A 14,319-nucleotide genomic window follows, 5' to 3' on the forward strand; every position below is an offset into this window, starting at 1 on the left:
CATTTGCTTTCATAAGGTCAGTGAAGATATTTGACTAAATACCCACCAAATTACCGATCAAACCAATGGCATTTTAATTTAAAGGGCAGAACGTATCAAAACTTATTGAACATCACCAAATGGATTGACCTGGATTTTGCTAACACAATGCACACTTTTCCAGCAAAAAAGATCTCCAATGATGGATGAAGGGCGTGCCCAACAGTTTCTCTAGCTTTCCAATTTACACTCACTTCACAAAGTGAGTGGCTAGCAATGTAGATGTGAGAGGCCCAGGGGTTAGCCTCCTGTTGCATGCCCAACCACCACCTTTATGCAAGTTATTACACAACTGCCTCCATCACTTAACAGACAGACAAGATTTCATCTGGAGGGACCGTCTTTGAAAATGTTCACAGTTATTGCTCTTTTAAAATAATAGAATGCCACCTCTCGCCTGCCTTTGCTGCTCAACCTTGTGAAAGTTAATCTGGCTTGAATGCTGTTGATATCCACCACCAGAACAACTACTTTTGATCAAATCTAACAGCCCAGAATGTCACTTCTTCTGCCCTTGTCATCACCTCTGCTGTCAAAAATAATCCTTAGACATACTTAAACATCCTCTGAAACTGGAAAGGTAGCACTGGGGATTAAAAAAAGGCAATAAAATGGTTACAGGATCCGTTTTTGATTATTCTTTCACATAGCTACATTGATGGAAACAATCCTATCCTTGGTAATTAACTTTAATGTGACATTATAAAATCTAAGCAGCTACACACACACACTCACCTGTATATCCAAGCCTGGTACAGATCTGCTCCTTTTGCCCAGTGATGCCTCTGATGTGTCACGTTCATTACGCAGGTCCAGTGTTGATGCATACTCTAATGAACACACCAGCAATTAAATACATATAATAAATACAGAAAAACACACATTTTTCTTTTGATTACGGGGAACAACACTGCACATGTTAACAGACAATACAAACCTGCAGGTTTTGTGCCTCGCTTGATGCTCTTCTTAAAGAGTCTATCAACATCCAGCTCTGGGTTTACAGTGGAGGATTTTACTTCTGGGGCCTAAAGTGACCAGAAACAAGATGCGGTCAGAGAAGAAGGTGGTGAAAATATTTCAAACAATGAAAACTATCTTACAGTGTTGATCTCTGCGTTGGTCGTTTCACTGCTGACAGTATCTGCTTTGATGGAGACAGTCAGACTGGAATTACTGGATCCTACTGGGCTGGTTCGAACAAAGCTGTTCTCCTTCCTGGTTGGCAAAAGAAACAGACATTTAACAACTACAATAAAGACCTTTGTTGTTCTAATATACAAATAAAAACTTTTAGTTTTGTAAAGAAGTCCCATTAGCCTCAAATTTGTGTTTCATTTCAGTTGTTTGACCTCAGTTCTGAAATCGAGAATGGGAGAGCACTTTAATTAAAATTACTTTGGTGGATATTTGAGGCCTGTGACCCTACTTAGCATACAAACTGGAAACTGCATTAGAAACAAGCCCCCAGCTGGGCTTCCTAATTTAGATGGGATATTATGCTGTTCATGATCCCATTTCTAAGGATATAGCACAAATCAACACATAATTATACTGACAGTAACACGAACAAGTGTGAAGTCCAAGGTCAGATATGATGGAAACTTTGTTTAGATATACTAGGGCCTTACTTTGCAATAGTTCATCATTTTTTTAAGTACCAACACAACTTAGAAATGATAAACAACTAGGTAAATATAGGAAATTAAATATGCTGCTTTAATATACTGCAACATCACTGAACTTATGAGAATATTTACATTGTAATAAGTTCTTTCTTTAGTACACAAACATTTCAGGCTTAATAACAATCAAATGTAGGTTAAAATGGCTGTAATTGCTCTACTTTCTCATAACGCTGTCACATAAATATCATTATCTGTTAGTTTAAAAATACAGTCTGAGTTTTTCAACTTTTCTTATGATCAGACCCCACTTTGATCTTAACGGTGTCAGACTAAATACTCTACTCAATTAGGAGCTAAACACCATGTAGAAGAGAGCTAAATGCTGCCATTCCGGTCTCAAAAATTGCTATTTGATCAGCTACACCTGGGTTTACCTTGGTTGCTCAGGCTCAGGGGTCACACGGCCAGACTCCGTCTCAGTTTTAACGCTGGCTATACTGGAACTTTCTACAGACTCCGTGTCACTGCGATTTGAGTTTGATTGGACCTTTAATTCTTCCTCCTCCTTTGATTCCAATGATGCCCTTGAAGTGATGGATCCAGTATAACTGCTTGAATTACTGTCAACAAAAATGCGAGTTTGAGAAGTGGTTTAATGACCATTTTTAAAACCAGACAAAACTGATGTTAAGAGTGACAGCACACCTGTTGTCAACCATCTGAAGTTTCTGCTTCGTCAGAGAGGGATACTTAGGAGGACCTGAATTTATTTCAGAACTACTCAACAGGACTTCACCTGCTGTCTCTCGTTTCTTCGCTAGAAACACAGAACAAAAAACAAACAAGAAAAAAAAAAAGTGAACTGGAACATCACTGCTCTGACTGCAGGCCGGCTGATGTTTACATAACTAGCTCAACAGTTCTACTTCCTGTTAACTGTACTCACATGGCTGCTTCTTTCTCAGGGAGACTCTCACTAGGTCATGCCCAGGCGTTGTAGAGAAACGGTTGACCCGCTGATCGTAGAACCAGTCACCCGTCCTTTTCTTGACATCACTAGAATCCCATATAAATATTCATCAGTTAACTAACAGATTTGTTAATGGTTATCCAACAAGGTGTGAGCAGTATGTGACCAATATGTGAGAGTGCAGAACACAACGTATATAGTGATTATCCTGAAAACAAGCAGTTCTGGGTTTTCATTGATGTTTCTGTTAATGCCAAAAAATGTTGCAAGACAACGAGGAGAGGAAGAGATGAGTGGTGAGATACATTTCACACTGCATAGCTGATCATTAACAGATGTGGTTTGCAAGACCAACAGTGATTTTTCATACAAATATTTGGTTTTTTATTACTACTGTATTGACAAATAAAGTAAAAATCTAAAACAAATGGGTTAAACCAGATACTCGGTCTGGATGGCACCAATAATATTGTGAGAAAGTTTAGAGTCATTTTTCACCAGGATGTCCTTTAACGCACACATAAAGCTTTAGGACTGGCTTCTTTCATCTGTTCAGTACGGCCAAAATGACATAATAGCATCTCATTACTCTGTTACTCCAGAGCTGGATTATTGTAATTACCTATTATCAGGTTATTCTAAAAGCTCATAGAAAGCCTTTGGTCCGAAAACACCACAAGCACTAACAAGAGCTAGAAGGAGAGATCATATTTCTCCTTTGTCAGGTCCCATCACATCTTAAAGACCTCTTAGTATCATATTATCCCTATAAACAACTCAAACTGCAGGCTTACTTCAGGTACCAATCCCTTCTCCTTTGGAACCAGATCTCTGTTCATCTTCAGGAAACACCCTCTCTACTTTTAAGATCAGTTTACAACTTTTTGATAAAGCTCATATTTAGAGCCAGATCAGATGAACCTGAACCATAATTTTGTAATTCTGTTACAGGTTTAGGCTGCTGGGGGCACTTAGTATTATACACAATGCAAAATAAAACCTAGCAAATTTAGTCTCAAAAGCAATTCATGCGCTGTCACTTCATGTGACAGAGCAATTCATGTGTCTGTTGAACTTGGATGAATACCAAAAGCAGCTCTTCCAGTGGCTAGTCAAAACCTCCCAGATGCTGTCTGCTGACTTATCCAAGTTACACAAAAAATGTTCATGTATCATAGAAGTGCCTGACATGTAGGAACACCCAAGAAGACAAACAGCTGACTGGCACTGTGTCACCTGGAAACCTGAAGGACCAATCCTATAGCATCTTTGTAAGCCACTGCAAACCTGCATCAATTATGAGCTATATTCATAACTGAGCTAATTAATGGGCAGAAATGAATTGAAAGGCCACATATTTCTGAGGCAATGCAGACTTTAAAGCTCAGTGGGCTATCATACTCAAGAATTGGCGAAACCAATTTTTCCTGGTTAAGAATTGGCTTAACCAGGAAAAATTGGTTTCGCCAATTTAAATGAAAATGTCAATAAAATTCTTGTACCCTTCAAATCACCGAAGAGAAAAATGACAATAGAGTTTTAATTGCTTTAATATGTGATTAAAAAATTACCATTATAATTTTCTGGTCAGTATTTGCATTCAAAACGACACAAACTGCTCTCAAAGTTGGAAAGGATTTTGGACAAGGTTTGAAATATTTATTTTCAGCCACAATGGGCACCTTAAATTATTCTGAACCAATCTTATACATCGTCCTAAAAATATTAGTTTGTGTGCAAAATGTGGAAGAAAATCTACAGCTGAAAATTTAAGCATTTAAATATTCAGAAGCACGGATGGGAATCTTACTTGGGCTTTGATGGAAATCTCTCAAATATAAAACATCAACCTAACCCCACACACCCTGTTTTTTGAAGATACAATATTTGTTTAATTTAAAACGTTTCTTACGATTCTTTGGCACACACGTTGCACAGCCAGGATCCATCGGGCAGGACCATCCGGCAGTTGCGACATACGATGTGATTGCACATCTTACACTGGCTGGAAAAAACAGTCAGTCGGCTCAAAGGCTCCAGGCATCGGCCACAGCTATGCTGACTGTATTTTTCACTGGCACGTTTGGCCCCTTTCCTCTTAACATCCTGCAGCTCTGTCTTCAACTTCCTGAGCCAAACACGCCACACAAATGCCACATAGTCAGTTTTACTAAAACAGTCATATGGCAAAGTAAAAATTTTGCTGGATTTCTTTAAAAAACAACAACAACAACAACAACCCAAAAACAAACAAACAGTACATGAAGTAAGTTTTTAAACATATACTTTTTGTAAATGTTAAAGTATAATTTTATTTCAGAACTTGTGGTCATTATCAAGGTGTAGACCATAAATATTACTCAATTACTGCAAAGCCTGATATGGTAAATGGTAAATGGCCTGTATTTGTATAGCGCCCTACTAGTCCCTACGGACCCCAAAGCGCTTTACACATCCAGTCATCCCCCCATTCACACACTCAATCACACACTGGGGCTCGAACTGGCAACCTTCCGATTACAAGGCGAACTCCCAACTCTTGAGCCATGATAATATAAAGAAGTAACACTGGGAGACAAGAATTATGAAATTAAAATAATATGTACAGTGTCTTTGTTACTCAGCTTCTAGTGTAAATTTGTCTTGTGCATTAAAGAACTTGGGCGGAATGTTGTTTATTTTTTTTAAATACTTGTGCAAATAAAATAAGACATTGTTGCTGATAACAAGATTAGACTTTACTGCAATACTTCACTTCAGCAAAATATGTTAACTTCAGAGGGCAGGTGGATTAAATTCGTCTGCATTAAGCAAAACTGACAATTTGGTAAATTGTCAGTTTTGAACAAATTTCTAATCTGTACATGCTGACCCACCTGAACACATGTTTACGACTTACAGTGTACAACAACAGAAAAGGTTTACAAAAGCAGGACAAATGCCTAAAAGGCTTAAATATCTTAAATTACAGAATAAACTTAAGCAATGAAGACTGAACATTCTAAACACTAGAAATTAAACATCTTAGCAAAATACTGAATGTGTCTCAATACAGTCAAAATATTGGCTTCAGTTCTCTATAGCTGAGTCCTCAGTCTAACAATCCTGCACTAAAATCTTTGCAGAGGTTTCTGGCACGACTTCGCCTGCTTCCAAAGTGCACAGTCAGGTGAGGCTTTAAGTTCTTTTTCTTTAACAGAAGAACTTAAACTGCAACAACACTTGCATCAAACAGAACATGCATGCATTTTTTTAAACCTTACCGAACACCTATACTGTTTAAAATATGTTGTCTATAATATGTTTTATGATGGGCCAGATGAAGGCCACAACATGAAACATATCAGATAAACAATAATTAAGTGGTCTATATACTGTATGTGTTGTGTATGTATTGCCGGAGCTTTAGCTTCTTCAGGTTCTTTTGACTGCTAATTTTATACAGTTGCAGTTTTTAAAATGTCCTGGTGACCACATCAATGCTAATGTAGATCATACTTTAATATAAGTGCAAAGTTTTGTTGTTTTTGTTTTTTCCTTTTATAAAGAAGGAGCTTTGAAGAAGAAACACTCCATGCTTCATATGATGCACCGAGTGTTTCTTCTACACACCTCTTCACTCTTTGTATGTACACCACTTTGTATTTATTAGTCATTAATAATCTCTGGTTCTCTTCCACAGAGTGTTTTATGTTTGTCTTTCTCCCCTTCCTCACAACCGGGTCATGGTAGGTGGCTGCCCCTCCCTGTGTCCTGCTGGAGGTTTTGTCCTGTTTAAAGAGAGATTTTTTCTTCCCACTGTCACCAAGTGCTTGCTCATAGGAGCTCATCTAAATTTGTGGTCTTCTTTTCTCTTTACAATACAAAAGTGCCTTGAGGCGACTCTTGCTGTGATTTGGTGCTCTATGGATAAATATGAGTTGAAGTAAAAGTGAGCAGTCTCAGATACTTTTCAAGATGCTCGTCAAGCGCCAATATCTCCAGAACGACTTAATGATATCTAGCACTGCACAGTGCACTGTTGCCTCATGGTAACAGGGTCCCTACTTTGAGGGAGTTTGCATGTTCTCCCCATGTCTGCATGGGTTACTCGAGGTAGTTCGACTTCCTTTCAGAGTCCAAAGACATGCACATTTGGTTAACTGGCGATTCGAAATCAGCTGATGTTAGATAAAATGCTTTACACGTATAGAATGAAGTTCTCTACAAATATATTTTTAGTTTTAAGCACTCTGAGTGAACAGTAAGTGTGGAAAAGCACTACACTGCAAGTACATTGCATAGTGTTTTCTTTATAATGATGCAAGACCTATGGGCAAGGTTTCCAAACAACATTAAATAGATGAAAACAGAGGCTCATTCAGAAAGCGACTAAAGCAATATCTGTGGAATTTAATCCAGTTGCAACTGACACATTACAGTTTTTGATTGCTATTGTTATTTTATTGTATTAGTTTTGTCATTACATTTCTTTTTGCAGTGTTAATATTTTGAATAGATGTGCATTTTGTTAAAACTAAATGGAATTCTAATAAAAACAAAACAATCAGCAACAGTCAAACAATGAATCCAGATGCATCTAATACTGTAATAGACAGCAATAAGTATCTAGAGCCAACAAATTAACAACAGTGACACTGACAGTGTTTTTTGTTTTGTTTTTTTCTTTAAAAAAAAAATCAGATTACAATATCTATATCTTTTGTTCTCCTATTTTTGTCTATGAAAACCACAAAGCCACCACGCCAATATTACTTTAACTGGATTAAGCTACTATCATCCAGCTCTAAGTTGAACCCTGACAATAAATATCAAGTCCCTACAAGTATCAAATGCCAACTGGGCAAATTTCTAAATAATTAAAATACTATCTGAAAAGTTGAATATAACGCATGGGAATACTTTTGTGAAGTAAAAATGGCTAAAAATAAAACAGAATAGAAGTGCAGTAAAAAAAATAAATAAATAAGCGGCAGATATGAGTTGATTTTGGTACTTCTAATAACTAAATAACAAGTGACTAACTGACAGGTGTGAAAAATTAGGAGCCTCTTCTCACCGTACACGCTGGTCCTCAGCCTGTCTCAGCTTCTCATCTCGTCGCAGCACCTCCAGGATCAGCTCCCGCTCGGATTCAGACAGGAAGCCCAGGTTTATCATGTCAACAGCCTCTGGCATGGTGTCTGTATCCAAGAACCCTTAGTGCAGGTGAACTGGCTCAATCGAGTCACTTTTACATTGAGATGTCACTAAGGACAAAGCAAGAACATCAGGAGTTGAGCGTTTATGCAAAAAGTGTTTTTTTAATTAAACCTTCCAACTAATGCTTGCAATGCAAGCTCACCAGAGCCCTTGAGTGAAAACAGGAACTTAGTGACTCGATTCCCTGTGACGACAATACAGCCAGACAGAAACAGTTGTGTTTATGTGGTTTTAATCAAATAACTGGGAGACGACTGAGTGACCTTTCCTTCTTCCTGTTGGCTTCCATACAGGGAAGTTGCTGCTGCCAGTATGCCATCCTGCATAACTCAGCTGGAGATTCCTCATTGGATTATTTAAATCTCATGCCAACATCAACAGCAAAGCAAAGCTTGCCTGGTGGGAATACTGATAAAACCACCAGGAATACTTTCTATTTCAAGAGACGACTCTGGAAGTTTCTGGCTGAAATGACAAATGACCTAAAGAAGAACCAGGATGTGAGAGGATTTTAAAATCCCACAGAAAGCCTCTGCCCGGGTGAAAGCAAAAGACAACATGAACTTGGCTACGGTGCATGGTTCCCACCCTCTAAGGATACAGAGAGCAGGGTGGAGTTCAGGAGCTGAAACATTAATTTAAACCCAGCATCAGCCTTGTCATCTGTCATGTCCCCATCTGAAACTTTATGCTCCATTTAAACTCCCTGCAGGGTGATTTAGGCAGGAGCAAAATGAGGCAAGCTGTGAGAAAGCTCCCGTTTCTAAGCACGCATGGAAAACGTGATAACTTCTTCCTCATTGTTTGAATGCCTGGAGCCTGTTATTATGATATGAGGGGTTGAAGAATACCTGCAGGGCAACTTAGTGAGAGAATAAGCTTCAAGGAAACGGTCAATACTCTGAGTTAGTGAGACACGTAATTCTTTACCAATAGTAAACATAAAGGAGGTAAAAGCATTAAAAACAATAAACAACGCTGACAGATTTAAACACAGACTGGAAGAGTTAAAAAGACCTCGACTATGAGTCGCTAACTGCGCCTTATCTGAAAGTCCAATTAACGCTAACGTTACATCAAAAAAACCCGCCCGAGACTTCCCTTTTTCCTGCTGTACAGACCAGTCTGTAAACTCTACACGTTACAACTGTTGCGAATAATACTAAATAAAAATAATTTTTAAAAAAAGCCTCGGACTCATTAAAGGAAATTAAACACACCTGTTGGTAGATGTCCACGGAGAACAGCCACTATACGACTCGCAAGTCACTCCCGAGAGAAAATACAGGCAAAAGTTATACCAGCAGCACGCGAGCTCACCGCGCGCTCACAATCACACCACCGTGTAGGTACACACAGCTGTACTCTGCTTCGTGGTTAAAACATAACCGTGCCCGAGTCTCCTTAACTGCTGACTTTGTGGCGGAAGATAAGTAAAGTTTGCAGGAGACGCTCAGGAGCGCCCCTCTCTCTCCACATTTTCCATGACAGGTGCTTTTCCTTTGCTCTATTTACCGGAGGAGGGCTGGGTGTGGAAAATCTCGCCCATATCTTGGTTTCCTTTCTCCCCCCAAGCTGTTTTTTTTTCCTAATCCTTGGAAACTTGGAACAAAGAAAGTGCATGCATATGCGCTTTTCATTTTGCATTTGGCATAAAAATTTGCACGTAAATGTGTGAAATTAAATATGCAAACGAGAGAGAGAGAAGCACGGCAGATAGTTACACATAGTTGTAATACCGGGCTATTATTTGTTGTTAGGGCACAGCCATAAGAGAGCAGAGCATAAAGCAAATGATTTCTGAGTTTTAAAAAATGACAGCAGCTTTTAAGCCTGAAACACATGTCGTTTAAATTAAAAACAAACAAACAAAAAAACCCCAACAAACTTTCAAAGTCCTTTTTGGAAGAAAACCCCCTCCCCTTCCTGTTGTTTCATGTCTTATTTTACTGTAAAAGCCCAAAAAAATGTTTACTTAGTAAACGCATTTTTGATTATAAGAAAAGGAGTCACTTGAATTTATTACCACTTATCCCTGCATAAACTATTATTTAGGTTAATACGTTTTTCAGTACATGTAATGTTCTGTTTGTTTTCATGTCTGTTTGATAACTGGGCGGTGGTAGTGACCTCAATCTAAGGCAAACCTAATAAATCTATAGGATTAAAACAAGCTATGCTACCTTGCTATTCTAACTAGACCATGACTTTGATACATGTCAAGTGCTTCAATATTATTAACACATTTAAATACATAAATAAAGAGAAATAGGATGAAACAGACAGACAAAGAAGGATAAATAACACATTGGAGCGCCACAAGCCAGATTAGCTTCATTGCTCCAGCGCATTGATTTCTCCGGGAAGGATGGACCCATCCATCCGTGCAGAACATATTCCCCAATTAAGGTTCAAATCTCTCGCATCAACTTAACTGGATTCAGACCACGTGCCTGCATAAAGCCAAATCATATGATTCACATAACTTCTCAATGTATGAAAACTGCATTCTGCAGACATTTATTCAGGCTTTTCCTTTAATATGTCATGCATGTAGGTCATGGTAGTAAAACATTCCCCCTTTAAAGCAAACAAAAAAAAAACAACAAGGAGGGTTGTGGATCTTCAATCATGCACTCATGGTGCACTCGTGAAAGGGATTGGGGATTGCAACTAATTCCCATGAACGAGGAATTTCCAGCGCCAGTCATAAGTCCCTTGCACAAAAGTGAGGCAGGCAACCTGAGGCCGGTACTACGTTCAAAGCAAGTTCACATCTCCATACATTAGCCACAAGATGAGGCAAACCTACGAAGGTGGTTATAAACTCAACATGTCAACCCAGTGTTTCTCATAATCCAGCTACGAGCATGTTCACATGACAGAAGAGTGCATATTTTAAGATGAGCAAGGTAGAATATTAGAAACATATGAAGAAGTTAAATGTGTCTTGTAATACAGCCACTGCAGGTAAAGCAGCTGTATTAGGAATGTGCTGTATTACAAGATGTGTAAATTCACAGATTAATCAATATTAAAGCTCCAGGACATTCAAGAGTCTCACATGACTACAACTGCATATTCTGTTAAATTAACCACCTACTGTTTGATGTGTGCAAGATGATTTTAACCTTATTCTTTCTTTCATAGCAAGCTTAATGTAAGTAAATTTAAAAAAAGATTAAACCAAAAAAAAATTCAATTTAAAGCCTTGAGTGTTTAAAAAGAAGGCAGATAGATTTCTTAGTGCCCAGACATTTTCATCACTACACAAATGCATGGCGCCACCTCATCAGAACTCAGCACATCTGCACCTAAAGGAAAAAGGACAGTCTTTTAAAGATTGCAGTGTTAAATGAGGCATCTACATCCACTGTCAACAAATCTAGAACCACCTAAAATGCATCTTAAGATCTGTTCCCAGATGCTTCAACCCCCACTCACAAATTGTCTTAGGTGACCTCAGTAGCTCACGTGACAGTTAAGTGGGACAGCGTCTTTCACACTTTGGCCCCAGTGAGTCAGGCCTTTTTTCACATGATTGGGTCAAGGTTTCTCAGGACCACCTCCAAGGGGATAATCCTAACTAGGGGTTAAATACCTGGGATTCTATAGCAGTTGTTTTAGAACTAAAGGTGCTTCCTGGATGAGAGACAAACGGTATTGATGAACCTAAAGACGCCCAGTTGTTTCCTTTCTAAGCACTCAAGACTACCATGTCCTGGATGACTGAGAACTTACACAAACATATTCAATTTAAACCTGTAACTTATGTGAGCTTATCAAGTACAAAGCTTTGGTGCTCTGTTCTAGGATTATATTACAATATTAAGGATTAGAAAAAATGCTTTAGAACTGCTTTCAGCTAACAGAAACAAAAACATATGACTACAGTTTCTCCTGAGCATCTACATTTCTTAATCGTGCTCACTGAGGAAAGACAAAAACTAGACCTTCCTTCTACCTGCGCATGTCCATGAGTCCATGGGCTTTTCCACAAGGTAAGGTCAGCAGCATAAGTTACCCTGGCAACGCACCCAGAGTAAGAACAGAACCACCTTTGCAAGACTGGACACCCAGGGTTAACCCCAAAGTTACGTTGCTAAGCCACTAATCCTGCTTTGTAGTGCAGGCCTCTGGATAAATAAAATGGTTGCGGTTGGTTTGTCACAGCCTGACAAATGATTAAACCAGCTTGTGTAGGGTTTGGTTAGAAACGTCTGTTTGTTTAACACCACAGTGTCTGTTTAGTATTTGTGATGATTACTTTCTCAGGAAGGCCTGCACTCCAAGTCCAGCACGACATGGTGAACATGAGGTGCATATGGCTTAACGTGCTCGATGTGCTGGATGTTTGTTGTCCACTGTGTACCAGTGAAGTCCTTTAAAAGAGAAGCGAAGTGCTTTGCTGTGTCTTCGGCCCAGGCCTGCCACACCTCTCTGTCTGCTTTTTTCCCAGAAACCTTCTGGGGGGCATCGCTGGCTGTACTGTGCTGTACTGGCGAGGTAACGTTCTGGTGGATATGTAAAACGCCTCCTGTTGCTCTCCTGAGCAGTCGACAGGCGACAGACCAGCCGTCCTCAGAGCTCGGTATGAGACCCAGGTTCACTCGGTCAGCGACGCCACACAGCTGGAGCTGGAAAAACAAAAGTTAGACAAAAAGAGGTGATTACAAAAACCTGTATAGCGTATCTTTTTTTCTTAAAGCGGAATAAAAGGCAATTACATTTTTATAATAATGGTAAAAACTCAAACGAAACAGAAACTTGCTCGTCACACTTGCTGATGATCATTTAATCAAGAGGATTTAATTAGCAGTGCCTGGCTGATACTTTCCTTCTTAATTAAGGGTAAGTAAGGGTGTACGTATGGCACACAGTCCTGAGAAATCTATCTCATAGTTGAAATAGATATAGTTTTTATTAGAGGTGGACTTTCTCTGATGAAATAATCATTTCCCAAGGGACCAATCTAAAACTGTAGTATATAAACACCACATGCGGCATAAGATATAACGAATCGATGAACTTTACTTGGCGATTATCTCCTTGGTGAATCGTGCAGCGGTCAGACACTCCGTTTGCCTCGAGGTTTTTCTTTAGAGCTTTGACAGCGTTGGGGTTCCACTCACAAGCATGAACGTGACTGGCCTTTGCATGCACCAGATATGGGAGAGTGAAGTATCCAATACCTGAAGTAAGGCACAAATGTGAAAATTAAACAACAATATGCATCATAATTTGGTTGTTTTTAGGTAGCACACAGCTGTAACAGCAATAGTACATGAGCAGTGAACTCAGCTGCACCTCCATTTGATTCAGAATTCAAGGAAACGACATCAGTCATTAACTTTATTTCATATCTACTAAAATGGGTCCTTTTAACCTTCAAACAGTTACATTTACCACAGATTCCTTTTATTGCAATCATATAATATATTTTCCAGTTTTATTACCTGCATATAAATCCACTACAGTCTCCCCTCTGCAGTCAAATCCAGCCACCCGGAGCTTCTCTGTTATGTTTCCAGCCGAGAACATGCACTTGGTAACATCAAACTCATAACTGAAACAAATGTGAAGAACACATTTTCACACACATTTTAGTCTAATAAGCATGTCCCCAAGTGCTGAAATCTATGACTGATTATTACCTAATGCCATTGTCTACATGTTTGACCCAGCTGTGCTCTCCTAGCAGCATCGTCACCTCAGGAGATCTGAATCCATCTCTTGAAATTCTCCTGATCTTTGCTAGGCGCTTTGCTCCCAGTCCTCTGGCCACTGTGCTCCAAAGCTGTTGATCTAAATGAGTTAAAAAGTAGCCAGTGAGCCTCCTCGTGAATTATTCTGTACATTTAGCGGTAAAGTAAAACATGGTGCAGTTTGAGATCAGTAGCTACCCATGTTTTCCCATAATGGCAGAACAAAACAAGTGTCTCCCAGCAGGACTAGGTCTCCATGTCGCTGGAAACTGCGAGGGATGTCTCTCTTCAGCTCTTCTGTCCATCTTTCACCATGAGACTCCAACAGCTCCTGGAGGACTTTCTCCAGTTTACTACCACTTGCCCTTCCTTTCTCTTTTTTTGACTGCAGAGCAGACTGTGATGAAAGCAGGACAGAAATGAAAATATTCACAGAAAAAAAAATCACCTATTACATTTTAAGGTGCAGTATTAGTAAAGCTTGCTGTTAATAATAATTCGTTCAGCTTTAATTACCTTACTCCAAACTACTTCAAAATCATCATCTGAAGCCACAGTGGTCCTGAAAGACTGAAGATCGAGCTGGGACAAACAGGATGCTAAAATGGGCAGGAGGACTGTCCCATCTGAGTCTTTCACTAAACTCAAACTCATGTTCAGAGCCCCTTTGGACTGTAGTGACCTCCTGTGAAATAAAATGCATGTTAAATATGATGTCAGCTCCTTTTGATCTAATGCTAATTGCTAGCTGCCGTTGATAGCAATGACCAAATCG

At 39.2% G+C, this 14,319-nt stretch overlaps 2 protein-coding genes across 5 annotated transcripts in view; both read right to left on the reverse strand.

The window, feature by feature from the left end:
- Positions 1-7,815, reverse strand: part of sytl4 (synaptotagmin-like 4) — a 14,647-nt gene extending 6,832 nt beyond the window's left edge. The window contains exons 1-8 of one of the 2 annotated variants that reach the window (XM_084950741.1): positions 7,697-7,815; positions 4,550-4,765; positions 2,614-2,723; positions 2,373-2,484; positions 2,102-2,287; positions 1,143-1,257; positions 977-1,067; positions 775-869 (exon numbers count right to left, since the gene is read on the reverse strand). In XM_084950741.1, coding sequence (XP_084806867.1) covers positions 775-869; positions 977-1,067; positions 1,143-1,257; positions 2,102-2,287; positions 2,373-2,484; positions 2,614-2,723; positions 4,550-4,765; positions 7,697-7,815 — 1,044 coding nt within the window. The remainder of the gene's footprint in view (positions 1-774; positions 870-976; positions 1,068-1,142; positions 1,258-2,101; positions 2,288-2,372; positions 2,485-2,613; positions 2,724-4,549; positions 4,766-7,696) is intronic. The other variant, XM_084950750.1, reaches the window with a different exon arrangement.
- Positions 7,798-14,319, reverse strand: part of tyw2 (tRNA wybutosine-synthesizing protein 2) — an 11,459-nt gene continuing 4,937 nt past the window's right edge. For 2 of the 3 annotated variants that reach the window (XM_084950793.1, XM_084950775.1), the window contains exons 4-9: positions 14,061-14,229; positions 13,743-13,941; positions 13,494-13,644; positions 13,296-13,405; positions 12,874-13,031; positions 10,333-12,476 (exon numbers count right to left, since the gene is read on the reverse strand). In XM_084950793.1, the coding sequence (XP_084806919.1) occupies positions 12,111-12,476; positions 12,874-13,031; positions 13,296-13,405; positions 13,494-13,644; positions 13,743-13,941; positions 14,061-14,229 (1,153 nt within the window). In that variant the 3' untranslated portion in view covers positions 10,333-12,110. Of the gene's footprint in view, positions 7,887-10,332; positions 12,477-12,873; positions 13,032-13,295; positions 13,406-13,493; positions 13,645-13,742; positions 13,942-14,060; positions 14,230-14,319 lie in introns of those variants that run through there. The other variant, XM_084950784.1, reaches the window with a different exon arrangement.

Source organism: Perissodus microlepis, chromosome 2, assembly GCF_051167445.1.
Source record: "Perissodus microlepis isolate ML-2025 ecotype Zambia chromosome 2, ASM5116744v1, whole genome shotgun sequence".
In the NCBI taxonomy this organism is placed as follows: domain Eukaryota; kingdom Metazoa; phylum Chordata; class Actinopteri; order Cichliformes; family Cichlidae; genus Perissodus; species Perissodus microlepis.